The sequence below is a fragment of the Ambystoma mexicanum genome, chromosome 4q (genome assembly GCF_040938575.1).
Source record: "Ambystoma mexicanum isolate Mex_15411 chromosome 4q, UKY_AmexF1_1, whole genome shotgun sequence".
Classification (NCBI taxonomy): Eukaryota; Metazoa; Chordata; class Amphibia; order Caudata; family Ambystomatidae; genus Ambystoma; species Ambystoma mexicanum.
Window position 1 is genome coordinate 535,455,049 of NC_090928.1, and position 14,600 is coordinate 535,469,648.

At 45.0% G+C, this 14,600-nt stretch overlaps 1 protein-coding gene across 3 annotated transcripts in view; it reads left to right on the forward strand.

Annotated features, from left to right (window-relative positions):
- HEBP2 (heme binding protein 2) overlaps positions 1–14,600 on the forward strand; it is a 96,873-nt gene that overhangs the window by 52,183 nt on the left and 30,090 nt on the right. For all 3 annotated transcript variants that reach the window (XM_069608082.1, XM_069608083.1, XM_069608081.1), the window contains 2 exons: positions 11,968–12,103; positions 14,405–14,585. In XM_069608082.1, the coding sequence (XP_069464183.1) occupies positions 11,968–12,103; positions 14,405–14,585 (317 nt within the window). The remainder of the gene's footprint in view (positions 1–11,967; positions 12,104–14,404; positions 14,586–14,600) is intronic.

Below are 14,600 nucleotides of genomic sequence, written 5' to 3' on the forward strand. Positions count from 1 at the left end.
TCCTTCCCCCAGAAGCTCACTGTCTCCAGAGCTCTGGTTCTCTCTAGGCTGAACTACTGCAACAGCCGCTTTCAAAATATGCCTGCATCTACACTCCTCCCTCTGCAACTCATCCAAAACAGGACTGCAAGACTTGTCCTTGGCCTCAAGCCCAGGGATCTTATCTCTCCAAGACTGAAATCTCTGCATTGGCTCCCAGTGGCTGTGAGTTGTGATCTGTGGAAGTTCAAAACCCTCTGCGTTGTCCACAACGCCTTTTGGGGCCTGGGGCCTCAATACCTCGAGCCCTTCGCTCATCTGCCTCCAACTCTCTCAGGGTCAGTCGCTTCTCCAAGCAACAAGTTGGTGGTAGATCTCTTTCTTCGGCTGGGGCCTCCCTCTGGAACAGCCTCCCTGCCTCACTGAAACTTGAGGAGAACCATCTTCGGCTCCGGAAGCACCTCAAGACCTTCCTCTTTGCCTCTGCTTTCTCTCCTCCTCTCCCCTGCTGAACTCCTGGCTGAAACTGAAATTGCACTGGTCACCTGGCTACCCTCTGTTCTCGGGCACAGGTCCCTCCCCGCCAGTTGCACACCTGCACTGCCCCCCTGGGAACCCCCTGCACTCGGGGTTGTTCTCTGTATCACTACAGCCCCCTACCAGCACCTGACACTTGATGTCGGCACTTACCCCGGCACTTGCCACCACTTGCCTGCACTTCTTATTTATTGTTTTTTATTTATTTTTCTGTTGTCCTATGTACCGCACTGCCCCCTCCCCATTCCCCTCGCACTTTTCCTTTCCCCCCTCCCCTTGCACTTGCGCAATCTCAATGTCACCTGGCCTAGTAGGATCGTTGTCTCCGTCTTCCCTTTGTTCCCCCTCCCTTGCCTCGTCGTGCCTTGAAACCCTTGTGTATAGGCGCGTTATAAATCCCATATCATATCGTATATTCTAAATGATGCTTCTGTTGAAAGTATATTAGTTAGTTACGGCTTCATAAGCAATGTTTGGTTTTTGCTTGTTTATTTATATTGTCAGGTGACACTGTATGCAGTACTTGCATACTGCTCTGGTCTTACTTATGCTTCCCTTATGCTTAACTTGTGAGATACAGGTACTCTCTTGGGATTAATTATTCAAAGCTGGAGTCACATATTATGGAAACAAAGATTTGCCAGTTACTAGCACCTCCTTGTTAGACCTCAGAACAGCAGAAAACACAGGTGAATGCAATTGCCTCAGGGATTAAATGCTTTCTCTTGTCTGCACACTGGCCATTGATGGCCTAGTTTGTATGGATCATTTTCTATCACACAAGCACAGCAGGATTTCAAGCACAAACAAGTCAGTGGGCGCACACATTAGGAGAAACCTATTTATGTACAATTTAGAAAATCTCATTAAATGCCTAGACAAACAAGAACCACCTTAGCTGTGGGTAGTGGGTGAAGGGTGATTGACTTGCATCAGTAACAACTCTGTCCAGATTCCGTTCCACAGTCCTGCTGATGTGTGTCAGTGCTTTCCTGCCCCTATTGTAGTTACAGAAGATGTAGCATCATTGAAGAGGCCAGATCTACATGTTAGGAAAGCAGTTGCTATGTGGCTACCCCACTACCCTACCTCTGGTGTCCATGGGCACCCACCCTTCCACAGACCAACCGGAACTACCAGGTTTCATTGGCCAACAGCACCCAATGCATTCAGTTCTGAAGTACCGGTTAAACCGGGCATCAGCGAGAAGGGTGTAGTACTGGGCGAGACTCTAGCCTTCCCCGCTTATTTTAAAGATTGGCTATTCATTTTGGAATTGCGTAACAGTGGGCCTCTCTGGCTGTGTGTCGATTCTCACTGGCACATGTACATTAGTAAAATGGTGTCAAAGTTTGCCTACACTTGCACCATTGTTTTGCTGGTCATTCAATATCCAGTGAAAGGGTCTTCAAAGACATTAAGCATGGGTTACTAGATGTCCGGACGGCCACCAGGATCAATAGATGGGACATGGAGATATCATTGTATTGCTTTAATAAAGTTGTTCAACTACAAATGCCCTTATTCGCAGGCTAAAACTGAAAGAACATAAAACAGTAGAAGAGTTGGGATACTTCAGGAGTGAAACACCTTATCTGCAGGATATTCCTCCAGTCTTTGGTACACGAATATCTCTAGTTGCGGACATCTAGGAGAAGTCAAAAATCCCCTGCTTAGTCCTTCCCTACTACAATCACAAATGGAAGGGTCACTATATATGGTGTCGCCCAAGTCTTCCTTATTAAGGCAAAGGACAGACCCCTTACCATTCCTTAGCTGTCATTGTGGTCTACTCAGTGGCTGGGATTGAGGTGTCTGGTCCAGCAGAGTGGGGGGAGTGGTTACCAGGCCCAACCCTATCAACTGGAATGGCCTGCTCTCCTCACCACTACCCACTTTGGGATCCACCCGTTCAGAAGAGGACTTCTCCCCTAATTCCACCCTGCTAGCTGAGGTCCCTCCTCTTCCTACCGGCCAATTCCAGTTCTGTACCTCCTTACCATCCTTTGCCCCCTCAGGGTAAACCTCTTCCTTCTTCTTCACACTGTTTGGAGTGCCACCTTTATCTTCTTCCATTGATCTTAGTTCCTCTCCCAACCTTCTCCTCCCCCCACACTTCTCCCTTCTGCTCTGTCCCTCCTCTACTCATTCATGGGGGTCACCATCTCCCCCTTAACTTCCTACTTTGGGTTCTCTCCAACCTCCTCCTCAAACGTGTTCTTACAACCATCCTCATCCTTATATTGCACCATCTCCTCCCCAAATAGAACTATTCATCCCCTCTTCCTTCCCTTCGCTAACTTGATCTTCTAACACCTCCTCCTTATCTGGACCTCTAACCATCTTCTGCTCCTTCACCACCTCTTATTTTTTTTTTAATCTTTCCAACCTCCTATATAACCCCCAACCCCTTCAACACTGTCTTGCTCCTGGCCTTCTCCAATCTCTTGCTTAACCTCTTTCTTGACTGTCTCCACCCTTCTGACTTTCACCCAGCTGTTCCTTCAATAGGTCTCCAGCTCTCTCCAAACATCTCCCCTCCTACCCAGTGATGCCTGGTGAATTTTTGAACTGGAGGGGCATAAATGCATGTGTCTGATATGTGGGAGCGACTCAGTTCAGCGAGGGAGCTGAATGAAACGAGGTGCATTCGGGAGGGTTCTCCAGCCGAGAAAGGTTTGAAAATAATGAGTTAAAATGGACAATTTTACAGCACATTCTGTAAAAAAATTGGGTAAAAAGCTAAACAGTCTACAATCAATTTTGTACGGTAGCACATGAAAAAACCCAATAAATGCAAGTCACCAACAGTTTACAGGACCATTTTCCAAGGCATTTTCATGATGGCTTTGCGCACAACATATGCCAGTATATAAAAAATGTCCATGCCGGCTTTGCCTATACTTGTCCATTCCAATCTTACCATATAAGGAATTCCAGCCAGTTACAAATGCCAAGCCACAGAAAGAAAGTAAATCCAGACTCTCTATACCAAGATAGACCAGTGTACCAAGTAATCATACTTATGGTTGCTTTTACCCTTGATGCAAAGTATAAAAAATGCCATGACACACACAGAATATATGGCTAGACTGGAGCCACCAATGTAAGCTAGTCTAGCCACGTAATAACACTTATCATGTTTGCTATATCCTTGATGCCAAGCAAAAAGTAACAATTGCCATGTCACAGTAAGAAAGTAAATGAGCACTGACACCATAGGCCAAGCTAGCGACGTAATAACACTTATAAAGATTGCTTTATACCAAATAAAAAATGGCAAGCCACATTAAGAAAGTAAATTCCCACACCCGATATTCTGGAATGGTGGTCGTAACTATGGTTCAGACAGCTATGGAAAATAGAGGGGCCTCTATGCAGAACGAGATGGCAAAATATTTGGAACCTTTTATTCAATTTGTGCACAAAAATGATATTCCTGGTGTTCATCATAAACCTCAAAACGTACGCTTTTTTACACTAATATAAATATACCGTATAAGGGTGTCGAAGAAGGAAGGTGGCATGATGAGTGCTACAAACTTATTTATTTATAGTAAAAAGAAACCCTCGGTATCCCTGTCTTCTAAGAGGGGTTTCCCTGCCTCAAACTGATACTAAAGGATCTGTCATAATGTCTGTCGAAATCACACTCCACCGTCCTGTGTCACAATCTACTTATATTCATTACACTGTAGTTAAAGAATAACCCAACAAAGTTCCTTCTCGATGAGAATGACCCCCTTCTCTTGGTATTCAGGGTATGTCCCCATAATGTTCTTTTGCAAAAGGATGCCTGGGGAATGACTCCCTCACCCTGGCTTGTGGTTCCAACAAAACCTATGAATAACTCAAATCTCAGGAAAATGACTCCCTTCTCCTGGTATTGGTCCACACCCTCTAATATTGTTCACAACAATGCCAGGGGGAATGTCTCCCTTCTCATGGCATCTCTTGTGTAGATTCAAAGGCTTCAGTTTCATCTCCAGGAGAATGGCTCCCTCCTGCTGATGTTTGAGAGTTATTTTCTGTATCTTTCAACTTGATGTCTGTTTTGCCACTCTATCATGTTATTAGCTAAGTCCTTCTCTGGATTTCAGTGGACCTATCTTTGCCATTATGATGAGGAAGATTTCCTTGGATGTCTGCTTCACTGGTGTTGGTGTCCCAGACCCTTCACCTGGTTGTCAGTGGACTTATCCCAGCCACTGCAATGAGGATGCTTTCCTCGGATACACAATTTTCTCTCCGAGGGTCAGCGATCTTGGGGCTACCACTGAGATGAGGAAGCTTTCCTTGAATGCAAAAATCTTCACTGTGAGGTTCAGTGGCTTTGGGGCTACCACTGAGATGAAGGAGCTTTCCTCGGAAACACAAATCTTTGCTTTGAGGTTCAGTGGCCTTGGGGCTACCACGGAGATGAGGAAGCTCTCCTCAGATGCACAGCTATGTGGATCAGCGACCCTATTCACTATGTTCGTCGGATCACAAATTAACAGGGGGCTAAGCAGGAACCGTCTTACTGTCAAGCTCTGGATGGTTAGAACACCTGTTGCCTCTTCCCACTGGGCTTGACAAGTTCTTTAGTCCACCGTCTCTTCTTACACATTGTTGCCAGTCCCGCACTGGTGGATTCTTAAAGTCCTTTGTTTCTTTTGACATGTTCATCTTCCTGCCTTCTCTGGGCCCCTTTATACCAGTGCTAGCATGATGATCCTGGAGGTGGAGAAGAAAGCAAGAAGGACCTCCCAGCGGGTACCACCATTGATAGGCGAGGAAGAGAAAGGAGAGAGAAGATCAATCATATGGAGAGTCCATAGGTTGGGTGAGGGAACGACAAAGCAGATGTCAGTGAGAGTCTCTCTGGCAGAGTCAGTGACGTAGGTGCCTGCAATCGGAAGGCCTGGGTTAGAGCCCAGTGTGTCTTTCTTGAGTTTCTTCCTGCCAGACTTAGTAAGGGGTGAAGGATAAGAGATAGAAACAGTTGAGAAGATGGGAGAGAAATAGAGCGGCATAGCAGCCTGCAGAGAATGGAGTGCACTTAACCAGGCTGAGGGCACAGAGGCACAGGAAGAGCAGTGGGTAAGGGGATGGGGGGAAGGGAACAAGAGTGGGAGAAGAACGCTGGAAAACTGTCAGGAGTTAGTATGCACATAAAACAGTGAACATGCAGAGGAAAGGGGATAACGGGTGTAGGGCTGAAGGGAATAACACAGACATACAATGGGAACTGAGGGGGGTGAGGGAGCTGGTAACAAACCAGAGTAGAGGGGGTAATTAATCACTGATCCCAGCAATGAACAATGTGAACACAGTGGAAGATGACAAGGCTGGGGGAACATATAGCAGACTAGACAGAGAGCAGAGGGGGTGGAACTGTCTACTCATTCTCATGATAAGCAGGTGGTGCACAACGCTAAAATCGAATTTAAATAGCAGCAGACAATCGGGATGTGCACAAAGTTAAATCCGAATTTAGAACAGCAGCAGACAATCAGGATGGCACACAGCTAATCTAGACTTTAAACAGCAGCAGACAATCAGGATGTGCAAAAAGTTAAATCAGAATTTAGAACAGCAGCAGACAATCAGGATGTGAACACAGCTAAACTCAATTTGGAGCAGCAGCAGACCATCAGGATGTGCACGCAGCTCAATTTGAATTTAAAATAGCAGCAAGAAATCAAGGTGTGCGCACAGCTAAATTTGACTTTAATACAGCAGCAGGAAATCAGGAGGCGCACAGCTAAACTCCATTTTAAACAGCAGCAATAAATCAGAATTTGCACACAGCTAAATTTGACTTAAAACAGCAGCAAGAAATCAGGATGTGCACATAGCCGAGAAAACGATTTTCTTTTTAGGTAATCAGATATATAAGCAAGATAGTACAGGGGTGTAGCAGTGGAGGTGAAAGTCCAGGAAGCATTGGGTGTTAAGGATTGGTGTTTTTGCACAAAAGAGAGAAGAGGGTGACTTCTGAAGATAGTTAGTAGGCATTGTCAGTAGAGGCTCGAGGTCTGAACCAAAACTGATCCATAAGGATGAAAGTATACACACGAGATCAATCATGAGAAATGCATCTCATTCAAGAAGAACTTAAGAGGTGAGTTTTAAAAGAGGAACAAAAACTGTTTAACTTGGAAGTACGACATACATAAAGCATGAGATCATTCCAAAGTTAAGAAGGCAAAAGATCTAAGGGGACAATGTGCACAGGGGAGCATAGTCGTGTTGTGGGTGTTGAGGGGTTAGGAACTATAATAAATAAAGAAGAATGAAGTGATAGAGGAGGGACATCAAATTATATCAGGGAGAAATGGGGGGGGGGCATGACCATGAATTGGTAGAAAGACAATACAGAGAAAACAAAACTGGAGATGGCATGGAAGCCAATGAAGTGCATCTAAAGGTGGAACAAGACGAAGTGCAGGAATACCTGCATTAATGACAGATTGTAGTATAGCTAGAGCGCAAGCTAGCAACCCGACAAGAAGAGAAGAACAGTAGTCAATACGAGAAGATCCAAAGGTCAAAATAAGAATCTTTGTAGCCACGAAAGGATGATTTTTTGCAAATGTTGTAGAGCTGGTAGCGACAAGATTGAAGAAGAGTAGAAACGTGATGTGAGAAGTGTGATAGCACCTACGTTACAAGGATAAAATGACAGCCGAAGAGTCAGAATTTAAAGGAATGTATGTTGGGAGAGGGCAAGCATGGGGACAACAGCCTGGAAAAAGAGAACTACAGTTTTGGAAGAATTTAGATGGGAGAGCACCCGCAGCTTGAGAGAAGACAAACTGTGTGAAACAAGTGTGTATAGAGAGTCAGAAAAAGAAGAAAAAGGAAAGATCTGAGAGTCCTCTGCAAAGAAATGATAAGAAAAAACAATTGTCTGAATGATGACAGGGAGACTAATGGTATACAAATCAAAAATAAGAGGACCATCGACTGATCCTTGCGGAATCCCATACTGAAGCGTAAGAGGATAAAACATTCCCAGCCCATGAAACAGCATATGAACATCCAGAAAGGGAAGATGAAAACCCAAGGAAAGGAGTACCGCTACAACAGGAGAATGGAGAATAGCATGGTCCACCATGTCAAAGGTGGTGGAGAACTCAAAAATATTTGAGAGGGACGATGCCTTTGCATGACGAGAAGACGTAAGAAAGTTGGTAAAACATAAGCGCAGTCCCAGTAGAATGAGGAAGCAGAAGCCCAGTTTGTCGAGAGGGAATAGTTTCTAGACAGACGGGAATCTAAGAATAGATGGCCCATTCCAGAGGTTTAGATGGAAAAGGAAGAAGAGAAATCGGACAGTAGCTAGAAGGTAGAGAAGTATCCAAGAGAAGGTTTTTTGGGGTTAGGTAGAATAGCAGCGTGCTTGCAAGAGGAATGAAAAACACTGGAAGACAAAGAAGAATTCAAAAGGAAAGTTAAATAAGAGAGAAAGAGACAAGAAGAGCAAGTGGAAAGGGGAGTCAGACGAAGCAGCAGTAGGATCAGCCCATAAGTATGAAGCACAAGATTTGAAGAGTGGACGGAAAAGAGTGCTAAGAAGGAAAAGTGCAAAAAAGGTACTTTAGGAGAAGGGAGATATAGAAAGGTGAAAGTATAAGAAAAGGGTGATCAAATAAGAGAAAAGGAGAAGCAGAGATTATCGAGTAGAGAAAACGCTGTGACAAGAAATATGTGCAGCTGGGGTAGATGATCAATAATGGAAAGGAAAGGACACATGGAGTCAAATGACAGAATTTCAATTCCCTAAGATTAAATAAAGGAGATTCAAAAAGAAGAAGAAATGTGATAGTAAGGTATCAATATCCTCCCAGAAAGACAATAAAGGAGCGTGTGGACGCTAGACCATTTTACTTATTCAATTATTTCAGATTCTTCTACAGCGTAAACCAAACACTAATGCATCGGAGCAATTTAATTTACAATTTTACATATACAAATACATAGGAAAGCAGGATACAAAATACAAACTGTAAAATCTCGTTGGAATAAACATTACATCATAAATCCAAACCGACAACCCACTCAACAGATGGGTCCATTAAAAAGCTGCTTTCCACAGCCAGGTTTTCATGTTTTATTCTGAAATTCAATAGTCAGTACTCAGTCGAAAAGTATTTATTTAATTGTAAATTAAAGATTGATCGAAAGACACGAATTTAGAGGTAGGAGAGTGGTGGAGAATGGTGGTAGCGCTGCCGGTGGCGTAAAGTCTAGGAGAATGTGAGAATTTAGTAGATGAGATGCAAGCTGCAGGAGAGGTTGAATGTAAAGAAAAGTTCCAAGTTTCCACTAAGCAGAGAAATAGAATATTGAGATGAAAAGAAATACCAAGAGTATGGTGTTTTATTGCACAGAGAACATGCATTCCAGAGAGCATGGGAAACAGTGGAGAAATGGAAGGATTAATGGTATTGCATCCTTTTGCCGACACCAGTTTTTCCGACGGGTGTTTTGCCACAGGCATTTTGCCAAAGATGTCCATTGAAATGTTTGGGGGGGATGTGAAAGGCTAAATAAAGGGTTGGGGGGGGACAGGGAAATAAAAAAAAATATTAATTCTAATCTTATTTTGTTCTCTCACACATTGCTTTGGTATCCTCTAAGGTGGTATGGGTCATTTATAGCATGTGCATAATTGGGAGGTTAAGTAGTTCCTTTTCCAAAGTAAACTGCCTTTCTCCAGTGATTCCGTTTTCTCCAAGAGCGACTCCACTATAATAAATGGCAGCATGGGTGAAGTCTAAAAAACAACGTGACCCCTTACAATCCGGATTTGTGAAGGGTCTTGGAACAGTGCCAAATATAATTGCTTTGAGCGTGATCCAGGCTCAGCAGACTGAACAAAGGCAGCCACTATACATGGCGTTCATAGATTTTGGAGTTGCCTTTGACACAGCCGATAGAACATTGCTGTATCAAAAACTGAAAGCAAATGAGTGCCCGCCGTCGCTCTTGGCTTTAATAATTTGGTTCCACTCTGAAACATCTATGAGAGTGCGGATCACCATCGACGGCAAGCTCTCTCCTGAAATTCCAACAAAACGGGGTGTAAAGCAGGGTTGTGCTCTGGCCGCATTTCTATTCAACTTTTACATTATAGATCTGGGCCAAGAATTTATGAATTGTAACAACGATGCCCCAAAGTTAGGCTCGTAAAATTCCCGTATTTGTTATATGCAGATGATCTGGTCTTGTTATCTAAGACCCCGCATGGCCTCCAACGCATGTTGTCTCGATTGGGAGCCTTTGTGGTGGCTAATAATTTGGTCATCAATACTTTGAAATCCCAAACCCTAAGTTGTATAACAAGCCCTGGTGGTGGGCGCATGCAGTCCGTTTATTCTTGGGTCTTGCAGGACGTCTAGTTACTAAATGTCACACAATATAAATATCTTGGGGTCACTATTAAATACCGATAGGCCTCGAGTGATGTGGGGGCTATAGCACGGAACAAACTTCAGCAACTAATTTCCCAGTCCCGTATTTTAATTTAAAAATTCGGGAAATTCTCACTGAAACATATCATATTATTTTATAAAAATGAAGGTGATTCCGATCACCCTATATGGCTCAGAGGGAAGACATCTGGCGAAACAGCAATATTGGGATGCCTTAGAAGCAACATACTGGAAGCAGTTCCTTGTCCTCCCCAAGTGTGTCCCGATACCCATTCTACACTATGAGCTTGGTTTGGTCTCCCTTTACGCGCAGGCACGCTGGAGACAGTGTGACTTTTTCCGCAAATGCTTGGTGGGGCTAAAGAGTGGGAACATTCTAGAAACATTAGGCCACACTCTGTTTTAAATCAGGTAAAGACTTCCCAAGAATATGGAGAAATGAAGTTGTGAATAGTTTGGCAGAAGCAGATGGTTTGTTGGATCTGTTAATCCTGAATCCCGCACGAGCTAAGCTGAAAATGTATCAAGCTGATTGGGCCAGGAACCTGTCAAGGTGTACCCAATATAATGATTTCAACATTTGGTTGTTTGGGATAAAGCGGTATGGTTTAACAGCGCCATATTTACTAAAGTACCCGTCTCCAAAGGTCTGTTCTGATTATTTAAGATTCAGTTTAAATCTATGGAGTACGCGTGAGGTGCTTTGCAAAAGGAAATTGTTGACGAGCAACCAAAATTATTGCAGATATTGTCTATCGGTACAACAAAGGGAAACACTCCAACATCTGGTGGTGGAATGTAATGCCTTAAATGAAGTGCGAGTGAGGTGTTTTAATAACGTGTTCTTGCTTCACACAGAGTGGGAAAGTGACCAAATTTGGCAAATGTTGTTTAGAAATATGCGCCTGAGGGTTCAGATTGCCCTAGTCTAATTTTTGCGAATAATATTGCCATGTGTAAAGGAAATGTAAATATGAGTATGTGCCAAGATTGGTTGAGGTCGGACTAGTCTAGGCTACACTAGCGTGGCAATTAATGCTTAGTCTGTTCTCCTTCTTAAGGGGATTTATTTTGCTTTTACTGTATATTGGATCTATTGTGTTGAGTAACATAGGAATTTTTATTTTTGTATGTACTTTGTATAACATATGAATTGTATTGGTATGTATTTTGTATACTACTTTGAAAGGTTGCAAATAAAAAAAAAAAAAAAAAAATGGCAGCAGTGATGAAGAGAGAGAGGGACCCACTGTAGTCAGATCAATACAACTGGGAAGGTACGGCTTAACTCTTTGGTGTGAACAAAAGGGTGCACATCTGATACAGCCTATCGAGCGCCCTCTACCAAAGCCTTGGCCTCGGATTGGTTCCTCAAATCTGCCTCTGTCCAAGAGATCTGCAGCATACGCGCCTCATCATAACCAAGGCAAGCTTTTCCCGCAGACTCAGCACAACCTGTGTTTGAAAGCTTATTTATCAATTGTGTAAACCCTCTCCTGATACTTAACCTGCGTGAAAATATCTTCACAACACCCTTGCAATCTGAGATGAGGCCAGATGTAAAGGCAAGACACTGGTTTGTAATACTAGCGCCGGCGTGTCTTCTCCTTGTACTTGTCTCAGATGTCAGACATCCACCTGCTATCCCTGGATCAGATCCAAGTACCAGTGTCATTCCTCGCTGATTTGCTTAAGTAGGTAGACCTGGGGCCACTGTGGTGCTGTGAGAGAATGTCTGTCACCTGAGCTCCCGGAGTATTTCATTGTCATGTCCAGCCAGTTAATAATGTTCCCAGGGTGAGATAATTAGTCGAACCATTCCTAAAAGTAAGTGACAGAGCAGTTATTTCAGCCCAGGGTAGGAGTTCCTTCAAGAAGATAATAGAACAAAAATCTGAAACAGACTTGTGTAAGAAATGTGAAGAGGGAATGATGTCAGATAAAATACTAACAGCATTTCTTGAATTACAAACGACCTTGTATACTGGTGTCTAGCATTTCCCCTAAAACTTTCTGTATCCCCCTCAAGGCTTCAGACTATGAAATCCGCCAATACGAGCCTGCCAAGTGGGTGAGCACTGTTGTGACGGCCATGGAGTGGGATCCCGCCATCAGCACGGGCTTCATGCGGCTCTTCAGCTACATTCAGGGCAACAATGACAAGAGTAAGGCTGTCCAATATACGCAGTCTCTACCTCTCCGTCCCCTCCCAGGCCCTTTGTATGTCCTTGGCTTCTCACTTCATCTCTAAAACTCAGGACATCCTGTCCACCCTCGCTACTTCTCCTGCTCCTCCCCCCATGCTGCCAACTCCCTCCGTCACCCTCAACGCCCCCCCTCCTATCTCTGTCTTTCCTCTCTTCTCCCATGCTGAGGTATCTAGACAAGTCTGATCTATGAAAACCTTATCTAAAGAGGTTCTTCCCTGTTCTTCCAAAAGCATCAAGGACCACATCGACACCCTCGCCCCAGCCTTGGCGGACTTCTGCAACCACTCATTCGCCTCCGGTACCTTCCCCTCCCCCCTGAAACACTCATGTGCACCCCTTCTCAGGAAGCCCTCAGCCGACCCCTCCCTTCCGGCTAATTATCGCCCAATCTCTATCACTCCTTTACTGGGCAAACTCCTGGAAAGCTGCCCATCTGCCAGCTTAATCTTCACACCAAATCTGTTGGCTGTCTCCATGACTAGCAATCTGGTTTCAGAGTAGTCAGAAGCATGGAAACTTCTCTCCTGAACATCCGTGAAGACTTGCTCTCCAACCTGGACTCTAATCTCCTCTCTGTCCTCATCCTACTCGATCTCTGCTCTGCCTTTGACACGGTTAACCATGCCATCCTGCTCAACCAGCTCCTGATAATCTTGGTATCTCTGATCAGGCTCTGGCTTGGTTAACCTCTTTCCTCTCTGATCGACCCTCGCAGGTCCAACTTGGGTAATTCTTCTCCTCTATCTCTCTCTCTCCACCTGCATTGTTCCCCAGGGGTCTAACTTCTGTCCTTGGTTGTTCAACCAGTACCTGGCACCTGTCGACCACTGCATTGCTGCTTTCTGCGCCAACTTCCAATGCTATACGGATGACACCCAGCTCACTTTTAGGCTCCCCACTGTCGCCTCTTCTCCTTCTCTCATCCTGGATTCTCTCTCTGCAATCCAAGAGGGGTGTGCCACCAATGATCTCTGCCTGAATGCCAGCAAGATGGAGATGCTCCTCATTGGCACACCAGAACCCTCCTTTCCCCTCAATTCTCTGTCCGGCCTCACTTGGCCCTCCCCCTGCTCCCACCTGCGAGGCTAAGAACCTCTGGGTGATCTTCGACTCCACACTCTCCTTTTCTCCTCACATTTCCAACGTCTCTTAGAAGTCAAACTACCAACTGCACCCCCTCAGGGGTATTCTCCCTCTTCTCTCCTTCCCCAAAAGCTCACTGACTCTAGAGCTTTGGTTCTCTCTAGGCTGCACTACTGTAACAGCCTCTTTTTAAATCTGTCTGCCTCTACTCCCCGCCCTCTGCAACTCATCCAGAACAGGACTGCGAGACTTGTCCTTGGTCCCAAGCCCAGAGATCTCATCTCTCTAGCACTGAAATCTCTCCCAGTGGCTGCAAGGATCCAATTCAAGACCCTCTACTTGAGGGTCAGGCGTTTATCCAAGAAACGAGCTGGAGGTACATCTCTCTCTTCTGCGGGCTGCTCCCTCTGGAACAACTTCCCTGCCTTTCTGAAACTTGAGCAAAATCACCTCCGGTTCCGGAAGCAGCTCAAGACTTTCCTCTTTGCTTCTGCCTTCTCTCTTCCTCTTCCCTGCTGATCACCTATCGTTTACTGCACTGCTTACCTGCCCACCCTCGGAAGCACGGTCCTAGGTGCCTATCCTCCCGCTACGCACCTGCACTGCCCCACGGCCACCCTGCATTTGGGGCTGTATCTGTAACCCTACTGTCCCCTTACCTGCACTTCCATCACTTGTCGTTCTGCATTTAACCTTGCACTGTCACCTGTTGCTTGCACTTCTTGTTTCTTGTGTTATGATCCTATGTCCTGCACTTATCCTCCTCCCCCTGCACTTTCCCCCTTCCTCTGCCCTGCACTTGCGCAATCTCAATGTCACTGGGCCTAGTAAGATTGTAGTCCTGTACCCCCTTGCACACCCCCTGCCTCGTCCCGCTTTGAAAAACTTGTACATGGGCGCGCTATAAATAGAATAGCATATCAAATATATCATGTGCTTTGTGGAAGGCGAGTTGCGTGGCGCAAACAAACACTCCCTGCAGAATACCTGTTCATGAGGAATTTGCTGCATTCTAGCTCCATCTCCATTGCCACAGTAACTTGTTACTGCTTGAAATCTAGCCGTGATTGCAGTCTCCCTGAGATGTGTTTTAATTAGTTCTTTTTTAAATGATGATCCCCATTTTAAATAAACACTCGTCTCGTATGCCTGTTTGCTTGTCGTTTCCTGCAGAGACGAAGATGGATATGACGGCTCCGGTCACCTGCTTCATAAATCCAGGCCCCGGCCCGTTCTGCGAGTCCAGCATCACCGTTTCCTTTTACATCCCTCCCGAGTTCCAGATGGACCCGCCCAGACCCTCCGAATCCAACGTGTACATTGAAAGCAGATCAGCGCTCACCGTGTGCGTCAGGTATGGCAACCACGG